The 21,469-nt window shown below is 39.1% G+C and overlaps 1 protein-coding gene across 2 annotated transcripts in view; it reads right to left on the bottom strand.

Annotated features, from left to right (window-relative positions):
* Positions 1 to 21,469, bottom strand: part of COP1 (COP1 E3 ubiquitin ligase) — a 144,458-nt gene that overhangs the window by 82,950 nt on the left and 40,039 nt on the right. For both annotated transcript variants that reach the window (XM_089515966.1, XM_089515967.1), the window contains exons 10-12: positions 20,698 to 20,812; positions 19,112 to 19,247; positions 3,883 to 4,026 (exon numbers count right to left, since the gene is read on the bottom strand). In XM_089515966.1, coding sequence (XP_089372092.1) covers positions 3,883 to 4,026; positions 19,112 to 19,247; positions 20,698 to 20,812 — 395 coding nt within the window. The remainder of the gene's footprint in view (positions 1 to 3,882; positions 4,027 to 19,111; positions 19,248 to 20,697; positions 20,813 to 21,469) is intronic.

Raw genomic sequence — 21,469 nt, 5'->3', positions numbered from 1 at the left:
GCTTACAGACACTTCCATTAAGTCAACAAAAAAGCCTTGAAGATAGAAGCCACTTTTGCATCAAGATATCATTCTTCCATATCCACTGATTCTTTATCCATGGATTCAACTATCCACAGCTTGAAAATATTTTTTAAAATGTATAAATTCAAACCTTGATTTTGTCATTTTATATAATTTTACTATGTCATTGAATTTAATGGGACTTCAGCATCTACAAATTTTGTTATCCACAGGGGATCCTGGAACAAAACTCCAGCAGATATCAAAGGCCCACTGTACTTAGTAATTTGGAAAATCTTCTTTACACTTATATTCATGAGTAAAGCCTGGTACAGACCACCACTTTGCCGAAATTAGGGCTTGGGAGAGCGGAGCGGCCACACGCTCTGTGCTCTCCCGGAGCCATTTTGGGCATGCACTCTGATGACATGCCTTGTGCAGCATGTCCAAATGGCACGGCACACAAGAGACATCACTGCGCCGCTCCAGGGTGCTGATGGCGCCTTGGCAGCAGCACAGAAAGGAGCTACATTTTGCAACTCCTTTTTTGAGCGGATCGTTGCCATGCCCATGCAGCTGCCGTGGCAATGCTCTGGGCAGAAAGGGGCGGTGTCTCAGCACTCCATTCTGTCCAACTGTATCAGACCTAAATTATTTCAGGGCCCCATATGACACCCCAAACCAATTGTTTTCAGCCAAAGAAACAGTTTAAAACATGTTTAGTACAGTTCAGATGTCTCTGCACATGGCCAAAAAGATTGGCCTCTCCCTGTATCAAGATCCTTCCAAAGCAATTGAACTACTACAGAAATATTTGTTTCAAAGCATAAACCTGTGATTCTAACACTGTCACTTTTCTTCTCCTGTATGATTTATTAAACATTTTTTTTGGTTGATGAAGAAACCAGTGGCGCTTCAAAAGGCTGCATCATGGATTTTGTGCATTTCTATTGGCCAATAAAAGTATTACTCTTTTGTAGGTTTTTTATGTTTTACTGTGTGGCCAACACAGCTACTCCTGGATAATGTCTCCTGGATTTGAAAGTACCAAATTTAGCCACAACAGGGAAATCTTAGACAAGAGGGAAGTAAGGACTGGGACTTAACTCTGAAGTTTCTACCTCTAACAAAAGTAAAACCTTTTCATTTGGACTATAATTGACATGTTTTACCCATATAGCACCTAAGATTTTTTTTTCCCCAGACGTGGCCGGTACACAAGTTTCTTAAAAAATTCAATGCTCTCTTTTAAGGAAGTTGCCTGGGGGTTCATGAAGTACTCTGGATACCAAAAAAAAGTCACTTTATTATTGTTAATGGAATTTAAATTTTACTGTCCTTTGTTTCAGTGCACACATGGCCAAGAGGGGAACACCTGTGACACTAATATTATCACTTTTCTTTTCGTGTATGACTTTTAAACATCTTTTGTCTGATGAAGAAGTCAGCAGAACTCCAAAAACTTACATGATGTATTTTGTGTATTTCTGTTGGCAAATAAAGGTATTGATCTTCTGTGGATTTTGGATTCTGTTGTGTTCTGCTGCATGGCCAACACTGCTACCCCTGAATATAGTTCAGGACCTTTAATTTCTAATTTTAATTTTTAATTTTTTAAAAAATTTGTTAATTTTTAAAACAATGCCATCAATGGGCAATGAGCATCACATAGTATGGGAAGACATGTGTCTGCTCAAAGGATCTTGGATGAATGCTGTTAAGAAAAAAAGAAATATTGAAAAAGAATGTGTAAGAAAACTTTCAGTCATTGCAGCAGATTCTTCATAAGACCCACTGATGCACTTCTACTTTTAGCTGTTAGGCAGAGAAGGTCTGGGAAAGCTGTTGGGGGGGGGGGGGCATTAACTGCTGACCTATGGGGATATCCCAGTGTTTTTGCAGATGTCTCCAGGTCATACTCTGAACAGCAGAATACATGGATGCCAGTGCACATGGTAACATCACATCCTTTAACAGCAAAACCAAGTTTTGAATGGGAACAGGGTTGGAATCAAAACCACACAATGGAGAAGTGAGAAGGAGTTATTACAATGCCCAGGGAGATTTGGTGCATTATAGCAGCTTTAAATTCATATCTTTAAATAAGAATTAAAGCAAAGCAACCTTCTAACAACATAACATTAGATACTATCCCAGTCATTAACCAAATACTGTATGTATGGATTCTGGACATTTTCAAAAGGACTTGGGAAATTACAGCTGCATCCACACTGCAGAAAAAATCCAGGTTAACACCACTTTAATTGTCATGGCTCAAAGCTATGGAATTCTGGGATTTGTAGTTTTGTAAGATATTTAGGCTTCTCTGTCAGAGAACTCTGGTGACACAGCAAACTACAAATCCCAGAATTCCACAGCACTGAACCATAACAATTACAATAGTGCCAATCTGGATTATTTCTGCAGTGCAGATACAGCCTAAATTCTGTGGAAAAAATATTCTAACAGACTTATTTTTCTGAGGAACCCATTTCAATTAAGATTTGTGGTTTTTTTAAATGAAAATTCAGTGTAGATTGTGGAAATTTAAATATATAAGAGATATTAACACATGTAAGATATATAAAAATAGTTTCCCAAATGGCATGAAAATTTCCATTACAGTAAACATTTTAATAGAGAGCCAGCATGGTGTAGTGGTTTGAATCTTGACTCTGATTCTGGAGAACAGAGTTGAATTCCTAGCTCAGCAGCCTTAGGGGAAGACAATGCCAAACCTTCTCTGAACAAATCTTGCCAAGTAAATCCCATGACAAGTTCACCTTAGAGTCGCCATAAGTCGGAAATAATTTGAAGACCCACACCAAAAAAACTACTACCAACAACAACAGCAGCAGCAGCAGCAGCAAACATTCTAATACTAAATACAGAGGCAGGTACTGCTTTCTACCATATTATTAGGATAACTTAGGCGCAGTACAGACTGCCCCAAAGGAACGGCCTGTAGCCACTCCTTTTTCCGCTGCATTGGGGCCAGGGCATCCCCACCGGCAGCCCTGCGGCCCCAATGCACCGTTTTTCCAGGCCAAAGAAAAGCACCAAGGAAAAGGGGTGTCCTTGGGGCTTCATGCCCCACGCTAAAGAGCATCGTTGGTGCGGCCATTTGGTTGTCACGCCAACAAAGTGTGAGCCAAAAGGAGCTCTGTTTTGGAGCTCCTTTCCGCACCTCCGCCAGGCTGCCATAAGCAGCCTGGGGCAGGGTGGAAAGTCATGCACGTGCCGCTCTGTTTGGACGCGGCACATGCGTGACATCTTCATTATGCGCCCCATGTGGACGGCACAGTGTAACGATGGTGCCATCCACATGTACTAGGGTTAGGGAGCGTGCAGTTGGTGCGTGCTCCCTAAACTTAGTATTGCCGGGAGCACAGTGCATTTGGGCAGTCAGTACAGCGCCAAAGAAACATAATTAAATAATACTCCCATTTTCCTCGTGAAGTAACAAACAAGGTGTTTTGCATTGCAGGTCTCAAATCAGGGGTATTAATTCAGTTTTTTGTTTTTGTTTTTTGTGAGAGTTAAGGCACAAGCAAGTTTCACACCAAGGTGGGTAACCTCTCTTGGATGAATATAACATTAACTGCAAAAAATACTTTGGAAAAGCATTTCTGATTTTCTTGTAGCTTTTAAGAAATCTATAGCAATGTTATCAATACATGAATGAGTGTCCACTGTTGGTAATATAAGAACTGGTGCTGAACCTGAGGCATGAGTTCACCGATTTATTTGTAATAATAATTCAACTGTCCCTTAATTGTGCAAATTAACTGAGATGACCAATAAGAGACTTTCAAGATTGAGGCAGGAGTGCCATATCCAAATACCGACATCTCTATATCAAAGACAAGAAACACATACCTGATTTTGGAATTACAAGTCATTTCATTCTCAGGATAATGTATGTCAACTGCATCCTGAATCACTGTGCCATATTCATAGACTTTAATCTTCTTTGTCACTCCAGCAATGGCAAAATAGTCACAATCCCGGTCAAATTCAATACTAAGAAACAAAGAGGAAGGAAGAAAGAAACATGTAAGATATTAAATGTATAAAGGGAGAAGGTTCTTGGCTTTGTTGTTGTGATCACACAATTTTTTTGTCAAGAAAACAAAATTCTTTGGGAATACCATTCTTCAAAAAACAGTTTTTGCAAAACAGTCCTTTCACTTATATCCCTTCTTAGGAAGTCCCTGCCCTCAAATAAGTTTAGGAATTTTAACCAGTGCAGAAACAAAATGAGACAATAAGTAAAGCAAAAGATGCTGTCTGCTCTTCTGTGTCTTCAAGTCTTTTCCTACTTATGGCAACTTTAAGGAAAATCCATCACAAGCTTTTCTTGGTAAGAATTGTTCAGAGTGGCTTTGCCTTTGCCATTCTCTGAGGCTGAGCGTGTGTGACTTGTCCAAGGTCACACAGTAGGTTTTCATGTCCAAGTGGGGATTCAAACCCTAGTCTCCAGAGTTGTAACGCTCAAACCACTATGCCACACTGGCTTTCTCACACAATATTATTCTTGAATCAAGATACACAATGCAAGGATTTACTCAACTTTTCAGCATACTCTAAAATGACGACACTGCAGGCCTACAGTAATCCTGAAGACTATTTCGTATCCAATGTGGGGCAAGTTAAACTATTTCAACTCCATGCTCACTTCTTGATAATATTAACTGAGCCAATGAGCTTTATAAGACACTAACCATTCAAAGCTCCACACATATATTCTCCAACAAGCTGGGCAGCTTTGTTTTGAAGCATTTTTGATTCCTCTCCACTTTCCACATTACTAAATGCACAATGTCAAATCTGACAACTCACACTGTGAAATTAAAGGAGAGGATTTGACCTGTGATGTTTGAATGAATATGCTACAAAGCAATTGTCAATTGATTTCAGTTACCATGAAGACCCAAGAGTACCTCTTCATCCCCTGCCACTTTTAAACTGGGAGAGCTAATTTTAATTTAAAATAAGAATGAAACACTTTAGTAGATTTTACTCTTTAACTTTTGTTATAGATTTCACCTCTACTGAAAAACATTAAATGGAAACCTGCAAGATCCTTTGAAGCAGAAGAACTATGCTTAAGCATGTCTCCTACATAGCATTATAGTGAATGCATTAATTCCTGCCAATTAAAATTCATCCTGCACCTACCTTCCAACCTTATGTTGTAATGTAATGTACCTCATGTTATAATATTACATTCCATATTGCCCTCCATCTTCCAGGGTACTGATAGCCAATGAAGTGCAGCAGATAAACACAAAGCATTATTGATATATTAAATAGGATGTCAGATATAATTAGCAAAACATGCATGTAACAATGTTTATCTAATTTCCCTCAAAGTCCTCTTTTTTCCACATCTGGTAAAAACTGCTGAGTGAAATGCAAAGCCCTTGTGTGTCAAAATAAAGGTATTCTATTACTCTACTGACACTGAAGAACTTTTTCACTGAGATGACAATTTTTCCTGTTTCAAATGCTCAGTGACAAGAATCTGTACAAGATTTTTAATGAAGAAATTGCTAATGAATAGACTCTCTGAATACATTACAAAGGGAAATCTTACTAATGTGTATGTTAACATTCTTAGCATTGATATGGAGAGAAATTTATGTAGGATAGGATAGCAACTTAAGACGGACAGGTTCAAAATAACTAGGATGGGAATGAAAGGGATCACCCGGCTTTCCATACCAAGCTAAAGTCCACTAAGCACATCTTCCATATTTCTGCTTAAGAATCACAAGAAATTTAAGCAGGAATAAGGTATGACATTTGTATTAGTCCTAACAGAGCTCCCAAAAATACAGTGGATTTTGTACTTTTAAATTAAAGTTAGGCAACATGAGAGCTCACTGCCCAGAGTACAAAAGCAGAACAACACATCATTAATAATGTGTAGCCAGGCAGGGGAGGAGGAAGTGACGGTTGGTAGGGCAGAGCAGGGAAGTGGGGGATGAGAAGACCTAGAGGAGTCCAGAGGAAGAGGGTTTCTGCCCCTGGGGCAAGGTAAAAAGGACGAGAGACAGGTGGACGAAAAGGAGGGGCAGTGAACGGGGAAGACAGGGACACGCAGAGGTGGTCACAGCAGAGAGAAGCCGAGTCATCAAGAGCCCAGGATAGGTAGGCTTGTCCGGTTACCCTACAAGGAAAACAGTCTGTTGAGGGTAGGGCCTCACATAGAAGTAACCCTGCTGGACCCTAGGAGAGAGGGAGACTTCAGATATCCGGAGGAAGAGAATTGGTGGAGACAGTCGAGGGAAACTCTAGAGGGAGAGTGGGACCCTGAAGTGACCAGTGGGAACAGTGGCTCGGGCCAGAATTGGAAGAAAAGGCTGAAGTGGAGTGACTGGAAAAGTGTATGGTGGGAAGTCATACAGAGAAAGAACCTCAAGAGCAGTGAAGTAAATGAGCTGGCGGGAAGTGTTATATGAGTGCCTTCGGTGGTGCAACCGAAGACCAGGGTGCCAGGCCGGACTTTGAGGAGAAGTTGTAAAAGTTTGAGTTAAAATAAAGTTTGGAGCATTTAACGACAACTGCTGTGGTTTTTTGCAACAGAACACCCAATTGGTTACACGTGAGCTGAGGCCATGTCTCAGGGAGTTAACCCCCCCCCCCCCCAATAAAATCTAATTAGAAAGAAGCAAATAGATAGTAGCATCCAAACTTCCTCCATGACATTAGTCTGTTAGTGCATTTGCTCTGCTACCTTAAGTGGGAGAACCAGTGTGGTGTAGTGGTTTGAGTGCTAGATTAGGATACTGGGAGACCAATGTTCAAATCCCCTCTCAGCCATGGAAACACACTTGGGCAATTTACACGCTTTCAGCCTCAGAGGAAGGCAATGGCAAAACCCCTCTGAAAAAATTCTCCAGAAAAAAAATTGTGATAGGTTCTGCTTAGAGTCACCATTAATCAGACATGACTTAAAGGCACACATCATCAATAACAAATCTCAAGTGGAGAGGCAGGAGGAAACTTTGAAACAACCATGTGAAATCCAGACTAAACATGCCTTGTCTGTTTCATCTAGCCCCCAACCTACACTTCTGCCCAAAGTAGATTTAGTAAATCCTTTAATCTGTATGATTTGGCATGACTTTAGCATCTCTAATCTTCACAATGACTGAATTGAGTCCTTAAAGAGTGAAATGTTACTGAAACAGGCACCTGTATGTCCCTGTATCCTGTTTCTCTTAAAAGGCTTGTAAACTATTTATGTCTTGCAAGTAAAGGGGCATTAAAGTCTACAAGATTTTTCATAAATATTTTACAGGCTGACTGGAAACTCTTTCAGAAAAATCTTTGGACTAAGCAAAGGACAAATGTTTCTTAGGACTAAAGCTAGAGCTGGCAAAGTCAGAAGACAAGCTTTTGAAAGCTCTGTGAATCCTACGATCCTAATTCCACTACTGCTATTATTAATCCAGGATGTAAAATGCTGCAATGACTAATCTCTTATGCAGTTATTGAGCCACACCAGGCTGAATGAAACTACGTGTGAAAGGGATCTAGGAGTCCAAGTAGACCACAAGTTGAACATGAGTGAACAGTGTGATGCGGCAGCTAAAAAGGCCAATGCTATTTTAGGCTGCATCAATAGAAGTATAGTGTCTAGATCAAGAGAAGTAATAGTGCCACTGTATTCTGCTTTGGTCAGGCCCCACCTAGAATATTGTGTCCAGTTCTGGGCGCCACAATTCAGAAAGGACATTGAGAAACTGGAGCGCGTCCAAAGGAGGGCGACAAAAATGGTGAAGGGTCTAGAAACCATGCCCTATGAGGAACGACTTAGGGAGCTGGGGATGTTTAGCCTGGAGAAAAGAAGATTAAGAGGTGATATGATAGCCCTGTTTAAATATTTGAAAGGATGTCATATTGAGGAGGGAGCAAGCTTGTTTTCTGCTGCTCCAGAGAACAGAACCCGGAACAATGGGTGCAAGCTACAGGAAAAGAGATTCCACCTGAACATTAGGAGGAACTTCCTGACAGTAAGGGCTGTTCGACAGTGGAATGCACTTCCTCGGAAGGTGATAGAGTCTCCTTCCTTGGAGGTCTTTAAACAGAGGCTGGATGGCCATTTGTCAGGGATGCTTTGATTTGGATTTCCTGCATGGCAGGGGGTTGGACTGGATGGCCCTAGTGGTCTCTTCCAACTCTACGATTCTATGATTCTATGAAATGGTATAAATACCACTACTGAATACCTATGGCACATCTTGTCTTCCAATCCCATCTCTGCACTCACTCTGGGGGGTGGCTAGCATGAATACAACATCTCCAGGCTTGGTTATGAGATGACAAAGGATCTAAATCTAAAAATTTTGGAGAACATCATTCTGGCAAATGCTACACTACATCACTATCCATCATATAGCTCAGGAGAAATAGAAAATCATCCTATGGCTGAATCAAACTGTTTTATCATGGCTTTGAAAAGAAATATCAAGTGCCCATACAGCCTACATGCTCACAACTTTGGAGATGTTAATCTGTTGAAATACTTGATCTCTGGGCCATGATTTAGAACAGTGGTCCCTAAACTGTGCCCTTTAAGAGAATTTGGACTTCAGTTCCCAGAAACTTCAGTCATGTTGGCCAATAGTCTGGGATTCTGGGAGCTGAAGTCCAAAATCCCTCAAAGTGCACAGTTTGGGGACCGCTGATCTAGAAGATGAATAATATCATTTCTGAAGTATAGCTTAATGTCTCATAGAAATAATTATTATTATGGTTCAGTGCCATTTCATGGAAAAATTACATTAAAAGTATGATTCAGGATTAATCTGTAGAAGGTTCCCAGTGGAACTGCAGTTTGTGGTTCACTCAGTTACTTTGTACATGTTCCTGTCAACTCATCTGGCCTCAAAAAAGAGTTTTTCAACCAGGAATCTATTCCACCACAGTGGATTTGTACCACAATGTTAACTGAATTGCTGTGTCAGCTACTGTTTTGTTACCCTGTGGATTATGTTATGCCATGACTAAAATCATGTCAGCTATTCATCGTCTGAAATTCAGTTTATACCATCTGTCTTCTGTTGCTAAAAGAGAATTTTTTCTTTGGTAAAATTCCACATTATGAGAAATAAAAAGCATTTTTCTTACCTGAGAAATTGTTACTATTAGACACACAAGGTTTAAGCAGTTACTCTCATCCTTCCTAATAAGAAGTTAATTTGCCAACACTAAATCAGCATTTAAAAGATGTGCAATAAAAAGCTAATGGACTGTTATAAATTATTTTAGAAACATAATAAACACTAATCAATGTCATTTTTAACTGCAGGTCAGAAGATCAACAACATAGAAGGAAAACCAATGAAGTAATAATCTTATTGATGTTTATTTATTAGATAAAAGGGTAAAATATGAAGTGTTAAGGTACAATGTTAAATTATGTATTTTCAAATAGTTCTTAAATGGTTTATCATTTTTACACCTTCTATATCTGTGTCTACATCAGTGGACTTTCACTGTATTGTTTACTTTTTATTTGTAATGACCTATGCCTAATAGCAATGAATATTCTACACTGGATTGGACTGGATTGAGTAAAAAAAGGTTTCATATATACACACACACACATATAACGGCAAAGGGTCTGAAAACAGCAAGGGAGTTCCATACCCAAAGGAACCTTTCAAGAAGAAGCATGGGCTTAATAATATGCAAAAAACAGTATTGTCTTTTTTGACGGTAGCAGGTATCCATTACCTGAGAAATACAAGACCTATTTCTTTCATCACAGTAATCTTGTTAGTGTTAACTGCCATCACGACAACTTCAATTTGTAGCAATCCTAAGAATGAAAGACCTCTAAGTCATCCTATCATCAATAGCCCTGCCCAGGTCTTGCAGATTCAGGGCCATGGCCACCTTGATTTATCTATCTTCCTCATTTCCTGCTGCATTCTATTATTATTATTATTTATATAGCGCTGTAGATTTGCACAGCGGTGTACATAAAAACAATAACCTGCCTATGGCGTACAATCTAAGAAATAATAGGATAATACATATAAAATACATTGCAATACAGGAAATGGTTCGATAAAACAGGCAACAAAAGAACATCTACCTTACCAAGCATTACTGTCTTCTCTAGTGAGTCATGTCTTCTCATGATGTGGCCAAAAGCACCACAGTATCAGCTTAGTTATCTTGGCTTCTAGAGAGAGGTCAGGCTCAATTAGGTTAAGAATCCATTTATTTGTCTTTTTAGCCATCAATGGTATCAACAGTAACCTAGTGTATCCTAATTCAATTTATCCAAGCCATGAGATAGAATGGAAAGAGAGGACAATAGCTGAGCCGAAAAAAATCAGTGAATGACCCTTTGCTGACTAATGTCACATTCTGTATCACAAAAAAGTAACTCATTTGAATGAGTTTATCAAATGAAACAAGATAGATATGGCAAAAAAGGAGAGTTAGGAGCAAAACTTTCTTTTCCAAGAGTGATCCAAGTCCCCACCAACCACACCGCTGGCTTCCAAGGTGGCTGGAGTACGCGTGTGATGACCGCATTGCACGGCTTCAAGCTGTGCTGGTGGTTACTTCTTTTTTTACTGTTTCCCCCATCATTCCTACACACTGTTGCAGGAACAGACCACTGTCAACTGCCATCCCATTCGATGGCCATTCCTGCAAACCTGCACACAGTCACATGTGAAGCGCTCCACTGGGACAAGGCATCAGTGCAGAGGCGTGCCCATGCAGATGCCGGCAAGGTACAATCAGCCCCCCCCCCCCCCGCCTCATCCCATGCCCCCTCTTTGGTTGTCTGTTTTGTCTATGTTTTACTTATCTCCATGGGAAATGTCACGATTACTCTTTTGGGCATTGCCACCCCCACCGCTGGGGTACAGCAGCTCCGTCCCTTCTAAATGCACTCCTGCAACAGAGCGTTTATATGCATAGAGTTAGGCTTTAGATAGAGCACCCTTTTAGAGCAGCATACAGAGATACAAGTGAAGGTGCACACTTTCTAGGAAGAAGCGGAAAAATCCAGCTCTTTTGTTAAACCAGCTTTTCTCCCCATAGTATGGCTTGGGAGTAGTTTCTTCCCAGCTTCAAAGCATGCATCATCTAAATGCCCCGCCTCAAAGCCAGCCTGAAACCTGCTTATTCTGACTGTCAGTTTCACCTCTTATATTTGTTAAATGTGACACTTTTGCTCCTTTGGGATTTTGGTTCTTTTGAGATTAACAAAACCACAATAAATTACGGAAAATGAAGACAGGCTGCTCAGTGCTATACAAAATAAGAGAAATCATGCATGTTTTCCTAAATTTGCAGAAATTGTGCTGGGTACAGAATTTAACTCTTCCTGTACAAAATCTGTACCTTAAAAACACTCTCTTCAGCATACAGCATACAAAGCACTGAGACTTCAGTAGATGGTATGTGTGTGTGCAAATAAGGAAACCATAGTTCACACAAAATATTAGCAGAAGTTTATTTCTTCAGGATGAAAAAGATGACCTCCACAAAATTTTAATCAACTTCTGAAGTATCTTGATATATGTTTTTAAAGAGGCTACAAATTAAGTTTAAATTAAAATAGTCATCTAATTATTTGCAACTGGAGACTCCTTTGAAGCATTAAGTACTTTAATAGGAGATGCCATCTCCAAAATATCAGGAGCTAAAAATCATCAGCTAAATAAAAGAGGTCCCACTGATAGCTCAATAACTTTCATTTATTAACTTCCTAAAATCAAAGTATGCAAATGTGATCCCTAAAAATTAAAACTCTCTCAAGCATACATAATAGAGCTATTTTCTAATTAATCACGGAACAACTATGAGTAATCCCCATGAAATCCACAATGTAACTTCTGTTCACCACATGAAGACCATACAAAAAATGGTGTAAGGCGGCTGTACAAATTGCACACGAATTTCAAGCTGTTTCTGTTAATTTGAATGCATACTTTGGAGCTGTGGATATATGGATGGCTTCAGCTTACAAAAACCCTAGCTGTTTTTGCTACTTTGTCAAAATCCTGGTTTGACAAAGAGTATGGGTATAAGGAAAAACTTCTCAGATTATCCCTTCTTAAGTACAGAGAGACAAATGCAAGCAAAGCCTTGTTGGCATACTGTATATACTCATGTACAAGTCAACCTCATGTATAGTTGAGGGAAAGTTTCAGGATCAAAATCATGGATTTTGGTATGACCCGTGGATAAGTCGGGGGTAAATTCCTGGTGCTAGAGGAGAAGTTTTAACATTGGACTGACAAAGGAAGGAAATGGAGTTAAATGGGAAGTTTCTTTGGTGGGAAGTGAAGGCTTTCAAATTAGACTAGGAAGGGAAAGGAAGTGGAGCTAAAAGCTAAAAGATTGGGAAACTCTTTCACACACATACTCCTGCCTTGAGGCACGAAGAGTAGGGAAGAGCGGGGCATCACAGAGGTGCTAGTTTCAGGACCTTTCTAACCAGTTTTAGTGTACTGACCCATATATGTAGACCCAGGATTTTAGGATCAATTTTGGGGCACACATTTCTTGACTTATAGTCAAGTATATATGGTACTTACATCATTAAAAAAAGAGTACAAGTTCCTCATAACAGACACAGAAAGACAACAAAACTTCAACTCCTAGTCTATGTTGCTAAATGCATCTTTTAATAATAAGCACCATATTATTCTGGGAGTTGGTATCTGGCTCCTTGTGTTCCCGAGCTCATGCCCCCAGTTGTGACATCCCTTCTGAGGTATGGGAAATGTAGCACTCGTGATAGATCCATTGAGTTTCAGAAAAAAGGGCTCCACCTTGGGAACCAGTGACCATCAAAAACATAATTGATCATATTTTCTATCTCAAAAATGACATGGCTCCTAGAAATGACAACATTCCCACTTAGGAATATGGAACAGGTCGAGACTATTGCAAAGGAAATTATGACAACAGTAAAGAATGAAGTAACTATTTTAATCCATCAATCATCTTGGGATATCAGGAAAGCAATGCAAATTAAACCACAATATTAAATAAACAAATAAAAACACAAATCCCTAAACATGCAAATAAAAAGAAACCAGAAGCAAAAAACAGAAAAAAAAATCGTGAAATGCATAAAAACATAAACCATAAACCATAAGTCACAGAGGTTTTAACGTAGCACCAAACATAAAGCAGTCTCAGTATCAATTGAGCTTCAATGCAAGAAGGCCTTCTCCCTAGTTTTAAGAAAGCAAGTTCCCCTGGCAAAGGAACCAAGACCAAGCACAACTGAAGACCTTAAGACACAGACAGGTAGGACAAGGAGAGGTGATCCTTCAGATCTTTGGATTGAAGTTGTTTAAGACTTTGAAGTGTAAATAGCAAAACTTAGCAATGCCTGGTAATAAATGCACTGCCAATGTAGCTCGTTCAGGAAGGGCTTAACATGGGTCCACCTAGCTGAAGAAAAGGTTAAAGTTCTGGCAGCTCTGTCTACATTATTTGAAGTTTCCATCTTCAATAGAAACCCTACATACAACATACGAATCAGAACGTTATGAGAGCATGGGACACCATCCAGGGTGGATTTTATAGGAAAAACCAGCAGAAGCAGATTAAGGACATTTTGAAGTCATTTGAGCATCAAATGACAGAGACAGTACTCCAAGGTGCTCCTTTTCTTTCAGAAAGAGTACAGCCGCCTTTAGAACAGAACAAACACCTACTTCTTGAACATGAGAACCACCATGCCTACATCTTGTCAGGATTCACCTTAAGTTTATTGGCCCATCATCCAGCCTATTACTATCTCCAGACACTTTTCCAGCCTTTGCAGTTTCACCTGCATCAAATAACAGAGATAAAGCACATCTTCATCAGCATACCGAAGGCATTTTACTCCAAATCCCAATGACTTCACCCAGTGGCTTCATATTTGCCTGGGAAAGGGGGAGATGAAGCCTTGCAAAACCTCACCAAACCATGTACTTCTTCAGAATTTATTGTCTTTTATTCAGACAGAGTGCACCCTTCTCATCCACAGGGATTCTGTTCCACCCACTGACACACCTCTCACAGATGGGAAAAGCCACAGAAGCTCAAATCCATATTAGTCAATAGGTCACGATGTGCCTGCATGAGTGCTGCTCTGTGCATGTACTACCACTGACTAAGGAAGGCTGGGTGATCTGTAGAACTCCAATCCGTAAGTGGCTTGTCTGCCAATACTTTAATATACTGCCCATGCCACTGATTCCCCCCCCACACACACACACACACTAAATAGTGATTTTCTTAACACTTGGAACCTCTAATAACTGTGACCATATAAAGAGTACAATTATTATTTTATTTCTGTTCTGCCTTTTTCTTAGCATGGTATCTAAAACTGCTTGTAACATTTAAAGTAGCTTATTTTACAAAAGTTAAAAATAATTAAATCATAATTCTGTTTAAAGATTATATGATTAAAACCATTTAAAATAGATTTTAAACATAACTGAAATGATAAGTGATTTTAAAAAATGTATCTCTTACCAATATGTTAATTTCCATGCACTATTGTTAACTGCCATTAAGTCAATTTCCACATATGGAAACCTTATGAATGACAAACATTCAAGACATCCTGTCATTAACAGACCTGCTCAGATCCTGCAAATTCAGGGCTGCAGTACCTTGATTACTGTTATTAATTACTATTAATTCTATCCTCCTCCTCCTCCTCCTGTTTTTCCTCAAAAACTGAGACTCAAAGTGGTTCACAATTTAAAAGAACAATACAATTAAAAACATACAAAAGGAGAGCATTAATGTAGAATTAAACAGTATTAAAACAAATCACACAATAAAATAATAAAATTCAATTAAAACCAATAAAAGTTCTTAAAAACAGCTATTAAAACATTACAGATCCTCCTAGCCTTTTCTTTTAAAACTCTGTTTTAAAAGCCTGTCTGAATAAAATGAATTTAGCCTGCCTTTGAAAGGCTAATAAAGAGGGGGCTGTTCATTCTCCCTGGAAAGGGAGTTCCAGAGTCTAGGAACAGCCACTGAAAAGGCCCTCTTTTGTGTCCCCACTAGCCACACTTGTGATAGTGGTGGGAGTGAGAGAAGAGCCTCTCCTGAGGATCTTAGAACCTAGACAAGCTCAGATGAGGACATATAGTCTGCCAAAGAGCCTGGACCTGAGCAATACAGGGCTTTATGAGTCATAACCAGCACTCATAATTGTGCCCCCAAAACTAACTGGCAGCCAATGGAACTTTTTCAAAGTTGTAATCTGCTCCAGTTAACAGTCTGGCTGCAGATCTTTGGACCAGCTGAAGTTTCTGAACACTCTTCAAAGGCAGCCCCAAGTACAGCATGTTAAAGTAGTACAAATGGGGTATGATCAAGGCATGTACCACCATAGCCAGATCTGGCATCTAAAGGAATCAGCATAGTTGGTGTACAAACTTCAAATGAGCAAAAGAATGCCTGCCACAGATGCTGGCGAAACGTCAGAAAGAAACTTTTCTAGAACATGGCCACATAGCCCAAAACCCCCACAAAAAACAATGCCTGGCTGTTGCAGAAATCAGTACCTTCAGGTTCAAAGCTGAGTCCAGGAGTACTTCCAAACTGTGTCTTCAAGAAGAGTGTAATCCTACTTAACAAAGGCTGAATCCTTATTTCCTGATCTGCCATCTGACTGACAGGAGCACCTCAGCCTTGTCTGAATTAAGTTTTAATTTGTTTGCTCGCCTTCAGTCTATTACTGATAACAGACACTGGTTTAGGACCAGAACACCCTCCTTGGATTAGAATGGAAAGGTGTAGCAGAACAGAGTCGGGTGTCATCGGCATATTGATGGTACCGCAACCCAAAATTGTTGACAACATCTCTCTGCAGTTTCATGTATGTGCCTAATAAGGAAGAGGTCAAAAACAGAACCCTGGGGAACCCCACAGGTCAACAACCAGTAGATCGAACAAGAGTCCACCAGCACCACCTTCTAGGTTCAACTCTCCAGGAAGGAATAGAGCCACTATAAAACAGCACCTTCAAGTCCTGTCCACTATCTAGCAAGGCAGCCCAGAAGCATACCATGTCCACAGTACAGAAAGATGTGGAGAGGTCCAGCAGAACCAAGAGGGACACAGTCCCCCGTCCAGTTCCCCACTAAGATGACCAAAACCGTCTCTGTCCCATACCAGGCCTGAAATCACATTGAAATGGATCTAGACAATCCATAGGGGTGGAGACATCTTAAAGTGGGACATACCACTGCTTGACCCCTGCAAGTGGGAGAACTGAGGCGACAATTGAGTTTATTGTGGGAGTACTGCCTGTAGCACCCACCTGCCAAAGGATGCCTCCGCAGACTCAAGTGCTTTCAAATGATAGTGATGCACAAATGCTGATGGATTCACACATGTTGCTGCCCTACAGATATCTATGATAGATGAGTTTGTGGCCAGGGCAGCAGAGGTAGCGGCACTATGAGAAGAGTGAGCTAGCTATCACCAATCCCACGAATGGCTGAGAATGGCAAAGGGTGATGCAAGTTCTAATCCAGCTTGACACTGTGGAATTGGATACTTTCCTTCCCATTGATGATAGCTGGAATGAAATGAACAGCTGATCCAAAACTCTGATTCACTTGCTGAGGCTTATGTAAATTCTGAGTTCCCTTCTGACATTGAGTATGTGCCAGATCTTCTCCAAGTCCTTAGATGGGTTTGGACAGAACGTTTACGAGAATGAGCTCTCATCTCTTGTTCAATTAAACATACAGAATATTCCTGTCCCATTATCCAGTGTGAACAATTAGAATGATAGTGTATCATAAATCTTGAGGAAAAAACAAGGTTTTCTACTCCAACATTAATAATTCTAAGATATGATTTCCATAATAGTCTTAACTATTTTCTGAACTGAATCATTTAGAATAATTTCCAAACATTAAAGAGTTGCATTTGGGCTTCCATACCACACTCACAGTTCTAATTCTTTCAAAGAGAGAAGTCTGATTTATTATTTTGCTCTCATTTTGTTAAACCATTTTAAAGCAATAGTTCAAATGCCATTTTTATACAGATTATATAGGTATAGACTATCCAATGAACATTTAGAGGAGCAATTTCCATTTACTCCTTAATAAATATGAGCAAGACTGACTTATCTTCCAAAAGACTAGCTTATCTTAATGGCTTATCTTCTAAAATATAATCAGTATATTTCTGTATCTAATCTTTTGAGTTATATCTTATTAGTTTTATATATAATTGCTCATGTTCTATCACTTCATAGTGTGAAGATTTTTAAACAACAGAGTAACTGTTCATTTACTCCTGAGTAAATCCCCTTAGTACTAGCACACATTCTAACATTTCCAATGGTTCCAAAGGTATCACAAATAATGGAGACAATGTATGGTCTGGGCAGTTAGCCTTTGTCAATACCCAATTGTCATCAGTGCCACCTTTGGACAATTTATATACACTCAAAATAAATACTGCATCTAAACTAGTTTTTAAAACTCTATTATGGTCACTTAATATTTTCAAATATACTTTTCAATATTTATAATAGATATACAGACTCTTTCAGACACACATCTACTGCACACAAGCACTTTTAAACATCCTCCCAAAGGTCCACAAAAAGTCATTCTTGTCTTTATGTAAATGATAGAGTATTCTATCTCTAACATTCTGTTCAATCACTGTACCCAGTAACAGAAAAAAAAATAAACTTCATTTAAGTTTTTGATCTATATGATGTTGGTCTATGTGATCTTACCAGTGATATTATTACATTCTTTCAAGAGATGAATATTTATTTTCATTAATGGCTACATCTTCACAAATAGTTAGTTTATATGGTTAAAACTTCACATGAATTAGTTCTACAACTCCTTTCACATTATGGTTTTTCTCGACACTAAGAAATTTTTTTTGCTTGTTATCATTTATAATTTATCATTCAGGTTGCCTGAGGCTGATACAGCTTCATCTTTCTCAGATCAATAATGAAGATCCTTACATGACAAGTCTGGTTTCATTGTGAATTTAGGTAACAAATCAACTTAGCTAATAGCTTCAATATGTTCGCTTCCAATATTTTAAACCTACAAAAATATACTAAGTTATTAAGGATATTTTTCTAAGGTTGACTTTGCACTGCAGAAATTGTGCAGCTTGACACTGCTTTAACTGTCATGGCTCCATCCTATAGAATTCTGGGATTTGTAGTTTGTTGGAATTTGGAAATTTTTAGATCCAACTGTTAATTCCAACTAGAGTGGCTAATCATCTAGACACGATAGCCTTCTAACATATATTTCTAACTCTGGTTTAGTCACATCAAGTTCTAGTTGCAGTGCCAATGCCTAGCTTTAAGCAACTTAGGGGGTGTGATCAGGGCTGCAGCAACTGCACACCACGGCTCTGATATGGCCTTTCCAGGACACAAAAAGGAGCCGCAAAAAGCGGCTACTTTTTATGCCCTGGAAAGGGTGAGATAGCCCCAGCTATACGGCACTCCTTTGGCGCTGTGTCATGTGGAGGCAGCTTCAGAGGAGCGCCGTGACACCACGTGCCAAGTGGTGCACGGCATCATGGTGCACTGGGGCAAAGTCAAGGCATGTGTCGTGGAGACACTAGGTCCCAACTCCGCCCCCCTGCTAGCCTTTCAGGCCGGTGTGTAAAGGCTCATAATTTTTAGTTATTCAATTGCTTTTTCCAAGTATCACTAAAATTTACCAGTAACCAAGTTTAGCTGCATTTCTCTTGAGTAAAAGTTTGCTAATAATGACAGTCGGGTTTGATAACATAAGCAGCATAGAAACTGATTCAAACTGATGAACTAAGTCCTTAACTGAACATTTCAGAATTTAGATCTGGATAGTTCAGAGAAATCATAAGCTAAAAGTAGAACACTGTAATACACAGTGACAGCAAAGTAATTAAACTTTAGAAACCAACCAAGATTATATTGTTGTGTGTAATATTCATCTAGGCAAAATTCTGAAACCAAATGGGCATCACAAGTAAAAGAAGAACTTTGCATGTACCTAGCCCTCCAAACTTTCTCAAAATATTTAGTACTTCTTCAATGATCACTTTTTATTACCTGGACACTATACTGGATCCATTGTAGAGGTCACTAGCATAAGACAGCGTTGCCAGGGGTCGGACAGAATTATAACGAGTGAATTTGGAAAGGCACTCCTGAAATTCATCCAGCTGGCTTGAGGTTCTGCTGTCATCTAAATCAGATAGTGGGGAAATGAGCATTTTTAAGAGCATCACCAAAAGGTGAATATTGCAAAACATAACTTCCCAGTTCTGTTCCCATGACCAGTGGTTTCCTATTACTCAGTTTAAACTTCAATTAAATACAAAGACAAACATTTGAATCTGCAGTACTAGCATGGGAAAGGTAATTTATGCTGTTCATCAAGGTCTCTGAAGATTTTCTGCAATATTTTACTGTATATTAACTTCATTCAGAGGCAGGTTATCAGAATATCATGTACAAAACAAGCCTTACGCTATGCATATGAACAGTTAACAAGACCAAACAGTTGCACACTGGGGAAGGGGGGATTCCATTACCCTGCCCTTTTTAGAAAGGCACAGACCAGGAGGAAAGGAAAAGATACAGTACTTCTTTACACTGAACGTACAATGATCATCAATTCAGATAGTTTGAAGTCACACATATTTTTATCTTGTAACAGTCTAAGGAGTCAACTCTGCTTACCAAAAAAATGTCTGAGAGGAGACTATTACATTTCTTCTACACAGATACATTTAAGTTTTAATACTGTAGCCATTACTACTACAGTACATTTAATCCCAAAGCCACTGATAAAATATAAATAAAAAGGTATTGGTAGAAGATCACCATATCACACAGTTCTAGAATTGACTCTGATCTGAAGTTATCAGTAGCTGCTATAAAGCTGGTTGATACCTAGTTTAGGTATTTTGAATAGTTCTTTAAAATAGCACTAATTAGACTGGCATAATCAGAGGAGCAAGGGCCATGTCAGGGGTGCTACAAGAGGAGCTAATGAACAGGTTATGGAAACATCTGAGAATTTTAAAAGCAAGGGAAGGGAATATATAATGAATGTATAAGAGGAATAATAGTTTACAGGAGAGGAGAATAATTTCAGAAGTGGGACTGTAGACATAGGGAAGGCATGACAAGAGATGGTATGATTCCACAAGTCCCTCTGGATGGAACATGTAATAAAGTATAATGACAGTAATAAAGGAAAACTACAGCAGTCAAGGCAAAAAAACTACATATTTATCCTAAAGAAGGCAGGAGGAGTGGAGACGGTCCACAATTCTGTGGAGGGAGAAAGAACACAGTTTTGAGAAAGACTGAACACCTGGAGCAAAAGTAGAGGGAGGAAGCAAGGGAAGTGTCTTGTGACAGGAAGGAAAATGATAATCAAATACAGACTGAAAGAAAAATCAGGGAGAAGATCATGTTAGACATCAGACGAAACTAAAATCCAGAAAACAACAGGCAACTGAGGGTTCAACTCAAATCTAAAGACAAGAAAATAAAATGGTGTTACAGTTGTGTGGGAAACTGCTTGTCATCCTAGATGCAAATTGCCATGATGGAATCTGGGTGAATAATACTAGAAAATGGAAGCATAGCAGACACAGCACCTCATTTAGTAGCCAATATTCTACCTGATACTCGTGTCATCCTGGTAGAAAAGTAGCATTGCTCCAGATCTTCAAAATGAGCTGTAAGCCTCTTCCGCCTTGATGCTAATGTACTGTTATACCACGGTTGTTTCTTAGTCTGAATGAAGCAGGGATGGGGAAGAAATTGTATTTAGAAACAATGCACAAATGTGTCCAATTCTTCAAGTAGATATTACTGACCAATGTGCAAACAGTGGCAATGTATTTCAGATACACAAAAAAATCGAAATCAACATTGATTCTCCCATGTGATCCATAGACCAAGAGTAATTTGTCTGTAATATTCATCCTTATGGTGGTAGTATATATAACAATTATAAAGTTCTTCCTCAGTCATAAGACTCAGAAGGTAAGTGTCAACAAAGTTTCTAGGTATTCAAATGAAGTAACAAAACAGCAACTTCTCTCAAGTTCTCCCTCACTTCAGTAAAAAAAAGACATCCAGTTCACTAAGCCAAGGAAGACTATGTAAAAAAAATAATTAATTACCTAGAACAAACTTTTGAGGTACACCTCCATCTCAAAATATCTTTAAGAACAGCAGTTAATTCCAAGGATATATTCAAGTTTCAGTATTATTTGTTAATATGAACTTTTTATGCAGATTGAGAATTAGAATCTTAAAGCAGCCCTGTATCTTTGACAACTTCCTATTTAGGATAAACTAAGAATAGATACATATTCACCAGGTAAATGGGAAATGTCTGCATTAAAATACATTTGTAGGATTACAAAACTATTCATCTCAACCATG

Source organism: Sceloporus occidentalis, unplaced genomic scaffold (genome assembly GCF_023333645.1).
Source record: "Sceloporus occidentalis isolate IW3139 unplaced genomic scaffold, rSceOcc1.0.p SCAF_3, whole genome shotgun sequence".
NCBI lineage: Eukaryota > Metazoa > Chordata > Lepidosauria > Squamata > Phrynosomatidae > Sceloporus > Sceloporus occidentalis.
Note: the sequence above shows the minus strand (reverse complement) of the source record. Positions and strands in the feature narration are given on the sequence as shown.